This window comes from Paroedura picta, chromosome 2 (genome assembly GCF_049243985.1).
Source record: "Paroedura picta isolate Pp20150507F chromosome 2, Ppicta_v3.0, whole genome shotgun sequence".
Taxonomy (NCBI): Eukaryota; Metazoa; Chordata; class Lepidosauria; order Squamata; family Gekkonidae; genus Paroedura; species Paroedura picta.
In genome coordinates this window covers 99450978-99460002 of record NC_135370.1, presented here as the reverse complement: position 1 = coordinate 99460002, position 9025 = coordinate 99450978, and the positions used below count along the sequence as shown (strand labels likewise).

General features: G+C 44.6%; 1 protein-coding gene across 6 annotated transcripts in view; it reads left to right on the top strand.

Annotated features, from left to right (window-relative positions):
* Positions 1-9025, top strand: part of BTBD10 (BTB domain containing 10) — a 40598-nt gene that overhangs the window by 353 nt on the left and 31220 nt on the right. The window contains exon 1 of one of the 6 annotated variants that reach the window (XM_077321857.1): positions 120-291. The exons of 3 other annotated variants lie outside the window; for them this stretch is intronic. In XM_077321857.1, coding sequence (XP_077177972.1) covers positions 272-291 — 20 coding nt within the window. In that variant the 5' untranslated portion in view covers positions 120-271. Of the gene's footprint in view, positions 1-119; positions 296-9025 lie in introns of those variants that run through there. 2 more of the 6 variants (XM_077321855.1, XM_077321859.1) reach the window with 2 other exon arrangements.

The window sequence follows — 9025 nt, the reverse complement described above, 5'->3', positions numbered from 1 at the left end:
GGAGAGCAAGGGGAGGAGGAGGAGGAGGAGTTGGAGGAGGGCAGTGCGGGCGCCTCGCGGAGTTGGGCCCGGGGGGGGGGAGGAGGAGGAGGAGGAGGAGGAGGAGGAGGGCTAGGCGGCAGTTGGCTCTGCCCCTCGGAGCGGGGCTGGAGTGGCGAGTGCGGCTGCGCGGGAGACACGAAGCAGCCACGGGACCCGCCGGAGGACGGTGGAACACGGAGGGACCTCCCTGCGCTTGGCCTGAGCTCGCTCGCTCGGTGGGAAGCTGAGGATGGTGTGTGGCGGCGGATGGTAGGTATGCGAGGACCGCGGGGGGCGGGGGAGGCGGCAGTGGTAGATTCCAGGGGGAGGAGGCGCCGAGGGCTCGCCGGGGGCACGAAGGACGGGCGAGAATGTCGAGGGGCGCTTCCTGCTCCGGCAGAGCCTTTGCGGCGTGGATTAGGACGAGCTCCTCTTATCGCTTCGCACACCTGCTAAGGAAGGGCAGCCTTAAACGGGTTGTTCGGGGACGGCTGTTTACGCGTGGAGGCCCTGCGGCGAGTGACTCCTCTCCCTTGCGACACCCTGCCAGCTCCCAAAACAGGGAGGGCGCCCTTGTGCGCGCGCGCATCTGTTGCCTCCTGAAACCCTGTCGCTCGGGATGCTGTTGACGCTCTTTCTCCTACAGCCAATGTGTTGGAGGGGCTCTGTTGTGGTCAGAACGGTCTAGCGGTGTTTCCTCTGTTTCAAGGCTGAAAGTGTACCATTTTCTTCTGATGATTAATGTCATCAGAAGAGCAATGTGATAGCTGCTGTAAATCTTTCAGACATTTAATTGGGTACATGGTCTTGTATTCCTGCATTTAGAATAATTAACTTGTAGTCCCATTTTCCTGAATCCTGAACAGAAAAGAAGAGGTCCATCAGTTCATCCTGCATCTTCATATTTCCTTGTCTATCGTCAACCTGTCTTTCTTAATGATTGAATAATTTTTGCTATTCACTTAAGCTGCCCTCTGTTTGCATTTACTTATTCTTGAAGGATTCTGTCTCTACTTTTGATATCACGTCATTTAACTTCATAATTGTTCTGCCAAAATGGAACAGTATTCCTCTAGGAGATTACTGACAAAGATCATTTTATATCTAAAATGTGGGACTGGAAATATTTAAAAGGTACATAATCTGTGTACTTTTCTGTACTCATGTCCAGTAAAACCGAAATAAGATTCTTTGGGTGTTAGAACTGTGTGTGGGTTGGTTATGTTTAGAGAAATTTGTACATTCATACACCTGTCAACAGATTGTGTTTATAGAAACCCCAGGGGACTGAGAGGGAGAAACTGTTCCCCAAACATCCCACCTTTGGATTCCTTTCTGGGAGGGCCAAGATTACAAAGCAGACAGCCAGGCTAACCCTGCACTGCCTGTAAGGTAGGCTGCCACCACTCCTGCTAAACTCCCAAGCCTTAAAGGTCCAGGAACAGCCCTTTAGTCTATCAGGGAACCAGACTAATGTGTCGCAAATTCAGTCCAGGGCAGAGAGACCTCAGAACAAAGAAACAGGTAGAAACAGCACTTGTAGTGCTTACAAGAATCAAAGTTAAGAATTATTTGATATTATTAGTGTGCATAATACACGTTAATACTTGTCAGTTAACAAAATAATATTTCTATCTAGAATATGTAATACAAGAAGTTTCTAAGGACCAGTAGTCCAGGAGCATAAGCACAAAGTATCAAAAGTGGTCAGATCCAAGAGGAGCAAAACTTCACAAAACAAAGAAGGAATTTCACGAAGGGGATAATACAGTTGACATAATTAAAGATGGATACTTATGGACAAATTCCCAGGTGGGATTCACTAACAAGGTCCAGTCAAAATTGTATATTAATTTAGAAATAGGCCAATTAAATCCTCTGTGCCAAGGTGGTAAGTTAATGTTAAGAACCAATCAGGGCCCAGGCCGAAAAGTAGACATCATTGACCTGCAATAGCATGACGGTCAGATGCAGGCAAGGACACACGTTAATTGGCAAGAGCTAGAAAAGGCCCTTATCTGCAAAGGTTCAGTTTGGAGCTAGCTGTTGACTTCACTGCAGGTGCTGTTCAAGGCCAAATCTGCCCAGTGTTAATTAGGAACACAGTTTTGGAGTTGCATCTGAGTTCTGGGCCAAGTTGGAGGGTGCAGGCCTGAAGCAGGATTTTAGAGAACCAAATAAATAAAGTTAGCCTCTTTTCACTTGAGTGTTCCAGTTTGTCTTGAGATCATATAAAAAAACCAGATACATGATTTCTAAAAACTGATGAAATGTGAGACTGTTGTATCTCTCCACTGCAGAAGTCCAGTCTCACAATATGAGTATGTATGAGAGATAGAAGGTGCATTTTTAATTTTTATACAAGAAACATTCATGTTTAATCATTGTGTTAGTTCGTCAAAACCACTGATACCACTTTTTTTGAGAGAGAGCTTCAGGATGAGTAGCTGTCTTATGGATCCTTAAACATACAAAAAAGTATTGTACTACAAGCTATCATAGGCTTCATTAGATACATGAAGTAGATTCTCAGTCTTGAAGGTTTTATACACAAAGGAAGAAATTTACAGTTGGATACAGGACCTGGTTTGTGACATTACTATGGAAAACGGAAAACTGCACAGATAAGCATATATTGAGGACCAAGATAACTCTTGAAGAACCTGTTTGGCCTGCTTATCTTATGTAAACCATTGTTGGTTGATATTGTATGTTGGATGATGAGTAGCAGAATGAGCCCCTAATGGTATAGTCTAGTTCTCATTGTTAGGTCCTGTAATAGGGTTGCACTGTTGCCTGTGTGTGACAGAGTTGGCTTGTTATTTGGTCTGATCCCCGTTAGTGTCTTTGTTGAGTAGCACATGTTGCTGGCAAATAATTTAGATTAAGAACTGTATGTAAGTAGATAAAACTGTACCACCCTAGACGGCAAATAATTTAGATTAAGAACTATGTTGTTGTTATTATTATTATTATTAGTATTATTATTTCTATTTATAGTAGCTAAAACCGTACCACCCTAGACCTATTTGAGAGAAGTATCACTGTCCACAATGGTCTGTAGGTAATTCATGACAGTTAGAGACCTGCAGTGGTGTTATGTTACTCTTTGGGCCTTTTATCTTGTTGACTGTGCCCTTCTGCAGTTTGCGTAAGACACATAGGTCTGTCAGAATGCAAAAGAATAGAAGGACACAAATTATAAACAGTGGTAATATTCAGAAACCCCTAAGAGAGCATCTTGGTCTTCCAGGATATTCTGTTGCTGATTTGAAAGTCAGATTTCTTCAGCAAAGGAAAGGGTACTGCAGTGGGAAGCCACAGAAGTAAAATTCATTAGTAGTTTTGATATTATCCTTGTTAGAACTATCAGGCAATGTTTTTCAATCTATTGGTATCAAATTGATATAACTTAAGTTGACTGTAATCATAATTAAATATTACCACTGTTTATTTGTATACTGTGTAAATTAGTGTATAAATGTCACAAAATATTCACATTTTTTTCCTATGTATAAAAATCTTGCTGGCTAAGAATTTATTTAATGTATCTGATAAAGAAGGCTTAAAGTCATACATGCTTATCTGTTCCACTTAATATTTCTCGTAAGGCCTTGGAGGAGGAGCATGTCTCATGGCTTTAGTGCCACTCAGCATAGCTGTCCTGCTCCTGAGTGCCTCCTCCTCCAACTGGCTTGCCTATCTGTCCAGCAGCCAGCCAATCGCCTTCCGTCCCGCACCCTCTCTTCCTTTCGCTTCCCTCTGAGGCTTGGAGGCTGCTCATCCCTGCCGTGTGAGAGCTGCCCCTGCCGGTGAATTCCCTTCCCGGGAGCCTGCAGCCTTTCCAGGTCCTGGGGGGGAGAGGGAGGCCGTCCACAGAGGTCTTTCACTCCACCCCCCTAATCTAGCGCCTGTTGTATTCCTGGATGCAAGGAGCTTGGCCCCTAGTAATAGTCATACTTAAGGTTCCACAAAATTTGTTTGTGCTTGCTGAAACTGACAAATTCAGTTGCCCCATTAGAATTTGTTGTGAACAGTCATACTCTTGCCCAGCTTCTCTGTTTCACTGTATTTTGTGGGAGTTGGTGCTTTACAGCAGTGGTCCCCATCCTTTTTATCACCGGGGACCGGTCAACGCTTGACAATTTTACTGAGGCCTGGGGGGGGGTAATCTTTTGCCAAGGGACATCGCCACGGCCACCTGAGCCCCTGCTCTGCTTGCTTTCACGCTGGCACCCCTGACTTCCCGCCAACCGCTGGGGGGCGCTGCCAGCAGCAGCTGCGCAGTGCCACGCCGAGGGGGAGCCCTAGCCATGGCGGCTGCTGGAGACCACCGAAGGTGAGCCAGCGGCAGAATGGCAGGGCAGCCCCCAAGGCAGCAGCTGGGGAGGAGGACGAGGAGGTATAATGGTATATTGCGATATAATGGTATATTGTTATAGCCATGAAAATACCAAAATTTCTTTCTTTTTTATACTATATCTCTAGTCGATTCCATTGTGGAGTTATAAAAGTTAATGTGTAGGCAGCATAGTTGCCTTAAAACACTGCTGTGAAAGGGTCTACAGACTTTAACAAAGAAAGGTAGGACTTCAGCAATCAAATCAATATATACTTGGAATATTAGATCAATATGAATTATTATTTTTTAAAAACTTCATAAAGCTTTCCAGTTGCATGGTAGGTGAAATATGAAGAGAAAGTGGTAGCACAGTATATAGATGCGGCCATGCATAGTTCAATCAATCATAAATATGTACTGTATTTTTAGCCCTGAGTTAATGAGACTAATATCTATATCAGGGATTTCCAACCAGCGGGGTCCATGAACCCCTGGGGTCTGTGGAAGTTCTGATGGAGGCCTGCAGGAGCTCTGAAGTGGTGTGGTATGGGGGGGGGGTCTGGCCTGTCTTCTTAGCTCCTACTAAGTAGACCATACACTGAACATGAGTCATCTTAGTAGGCCATACATTGAACATGAGTCAGCAGTATGACTCAGTGGCTAAAAAGGCAAATGGGATTTGGGGCTGTATCAAACCGAGTATCGTGTCCAGATCACGGAAGGTGATGGTACCGCTTTACTCTGCTCTGGTTCAGCCTCACGGAGTACTGTGTCAGTTTTGGGCACCCCAATTAAAGAGGGATGTTGACAAACTGGAACGTGTCCAGAGGAGGGCAACAAAGATGGGGAGGGGTTTGGAGACCAAGACATATGAAGAAAGGTTGGGGGAGCTTGGTCTGTTTAGCCTAGAGAGGAGACGACTGAGAGGGGATCTGATAAACATCTTAAAGTATTTAAAAGGGTGCCATATGGAGCAGAATTGTTCTCTCTTTCCCCAGAAATTCCATCTAAACATCCAGAAGAAGTTCCTGATAGTTAGAACAGTTTCTCAGTGGAACAGGCTTCCCCAGGAGGTGGTGGGTTCTCCATCTTTGGAAAATTTTAAACAGAGGCTAGATAGCGATCTGACAGAGAGGCTGACTCGGTGAAGGCAAAGAGGTGGCAGGTTACAGTAGATGAGCGATTGGGATGTCAGTGTCCTGCATAGTGCTGGGGGTTGGACTAGAGGACCCAGGAGGTCCCTTCCAACTCTATTATTCTATGATTCTATACTCTTCTTTCCAGCCTACATAAGGCAGAGCCAGCATAGTAGTAGTAAATAGTAGCCACCTCGAGCCTTCGGGGGGGAGGCGGGGTATAAATATAATAATAATAATAATAATAATAATAATAAATGTAGGAGTAGGGAGGAAAAGGAAGGCTAAGGGTGTGGTAATGATGTCAGTTCTGAAGGAGTGCTAGGGGCATGATCAGCTGACATCACTTCCAGGGCTCCCTGAAGTCTAAAAATTATTCTAGGGGGTGCCTCCACAGTCAAAAGTTTGAAAAAAGCTGTTCTATATATACTGTCAATATATACAGCATGTTTATGTATGGAAATTGATAAACTGTGATTAATTCTGTCCATAGTTAATTTGCTATAATGTATGTGATGATGCACTACTGAAGTATTTATTGTTGCCAATGTTGCTTAATTTTATTTGGTATCTAGCCAGAAAATACAGTGTCTGGTTTAAAATGGCTGAATTGAGACCTTGGCAGTAAACAGCCTTTTTGAAGAATCTGGAAATGAGACATGTGCATTAAATTCCAAGATTGGCTGCAGCAGATTGCTACTTTCTTCAAGTGTTAGAGAATTCTGTTTTATAAACAGTGTGGTATTTCTCACTTTTGGGTTGTGTTTTGTTTTTTGACATCTAAATCAGAATATAGGTTTGGTAAAGCTATAAAATGAGCCCATGTAGGTCACCTCAGTATGGGTGCCACTGACAATATGTTACTTGACAGAACTTTGGAAGGTCCTCTGCACAGTGTGCAAACAATGCCCCCTCACTGTATTGCCTAATCTGTCTGGTATGATCTAAAAGGTAACATATTTCTGTAATTCTCTCTTTAAGTCTTGTGACACCTTCAAGCAGGCTTTCTCAACTAGGGTTACATGAAATCCAGGGGTTTCTTGATGGCCCTGGAAGGGTTTCTTAAATGAGTAGGAGTTAATTAATTTTTATGTATATTTTTAAAAAATTATGTATTTTTACAATTTGTTAAATATTTTTAGGTGATTACCATATAAGGCAATGTTGACCCCCCAATTGGCCAGGGATGGGTCTGGGTGAGCATGTACACAGACTGATCCATGTCACTATTTTTATTTTATTAATTTTATAGTTTAAAAGGCAGCATTAGAAACTAATCTCTATCAGGGATTTCCAACCAGGGGGTCCATGAACCCATGGGGATCTGTGGAAGTTCTGATGGGGGCCTGCAGCAGCTTTGAAGTGGTGTGGTATAGAGGGAGGGGTCTGGCCTGTCTTCTTAGCTCCTATTCTTTCCAGCCTACATAAGGCAGAGCCACCATAGTAGTAGTAAAGGTGGGGGTATGGAGAAAAAGGAGGGCTAAGGGTGTGGGTAGTGATGTCAGTTCTGGAGGCAACAAATGCTGGAAGAACGCGGATTGAACATAATTTGGTGGGAGTATCTGTGGTTATTCTAGCTCCCTTGTCAGTCCAATTACCATCCTGCTCAGATGCTTCCCCCTTGAAGATATGGATTGCTTTTTCGCTAGACTGTACAGCCTATTTCTGCCTTGCTGCTTAGACATCCTTGCATGGGGGACACCCCCTGGCATGCCTAAGTCTGGTCTTAACCTACTCTGAGGCCTTAGACTCAGAGTAAGCAGATAACACCTCCTGTGGCATCTCCTCTAGTCCTATATTTAGGGAGATGGCATCCAAGGCTTGCTTTTTACTCTATGCTGCCTAGTGGAGGGAGAAGTGGCCTGCACCTCTTGGCCTGATCTTCCGCCATCTTAGAGAGTCAAGAGACAACTATTAATCCTTCTCATCTGCCTCAGGCTTGCTACTAACACCTGTGCACTGAGGTGGGGCTTGTTCCTCCCCCACTCCTATAGTGGTGATGGGGGGGGGGGGGGCTGAGTTGGTCTCCAGATCTGCTATGTCACAGATAGAGGCATTCTCAACCAGGAAGGAACTCGACACTGTCAAGAATGGCCTTGTTACGCTGATGGCTCCTAGCTTGATCTCATGGTTACGTCTGGAACAACCCTGTCCTCAAGAAGGACAAGGAGTGAAACAACCTGGATGTACACAGGGATGCTGTACATTACCTGTAAAAATCAGAAGGATTCGGAGGTACGGACATCCTACTTGTGTAACACAACACTCGGAACCTAGACGGAAAGGTATCAGAATCTACCATAATGTCCTGAATCAAGGGTTGCATCACAAAGATGTATGCAGTCCAATATCAGATTCCACTAGATGGCTTCACAGTTCACTTTACCTTATCAGCCACATCAACAGCAGCAGTTTCCACCAGAGCTCCAGTGACAGAAATCTGTACAGCGGCAACTCAGATGTCTTTTCTACCTCTGTCATACACTACTGCATAGACCAGATGGGGTCAGAGAAAGTGATTTGCAGTTGATGCAGTTTGTACCAGATGTTATAGAGCTGAATGAGGGTACATGTTCCCGCCTAGGTGAGAAACTTTGGTATAGCTAACTATTGTTATTAATAATTCGATTATTGGATTTGTTGCCTGCCGATATCGGTGAATCATCTCGCTGCAGGCTACAAGAAAAAACTTCACATAAAATTATCATATAACCCCATTAAAATATTACACAAACCATTGCAGCGAAATCTATGTTCCCACCCCACAACAAGTAATCCCTTCACAGTATGCCATCGGGGTATCAAAGGATGGTGATGGTTGAACCCAGCAATAGTCTGGCCTAATATAGACTCTCCTGGAGGGACCCATGATCTTCTGTGTCATGGCCTCAACCATAAGCCTGGTGGAAGAGCTCAGTTTTACAGACCCTGTGGAATGCAGAAAGCTCCCCCAGGGCCCTCAGCTCTTCTAGGAGCTTATTCCACCAGGCTGGGGCTAGGACCAAGAAGGCCCTGGCTCTGGTTGAAGCCATGTGGGCTTCCCGGGGGCCGGGAATCTCCAACCAGTTGGATTACTTCACACTCACTGAAGAAGAATGAAACATTGGACTCTCCTAAAGGTTTCTTCTCTTCAGTGGGGCAAAGTCACCCACTTCCCACCCAAGGGAAGGCACTGGACAGGGCCTGTCAGCCCACATCTCAAATAAATAACTGCAATAATATAGCAGAAAGATAAGGACAAAGGAAAGTACAGAAATAAAGAATGGTCCCTAGTGCACATCAAATTATCAAGTGACAGGGCTTGGACAAGACTGGTTGGTCAGGCATGGATCGTTCAGGAAGCGGCTCTGAAATGTCTGCGTCAGAATGCCCTACCTGAGCTATCGGAGGCATGACCTAACCACCCTTGATGACTTTGCTGCACTGAAGAGAAGAAACCTTCAGATAAGTCTGCTGTTTCACTTGCCAGAATACTGTGCTATGTGATTTAACACTTGAAACCTTTTGTGTTGGTAACTCAGAATAT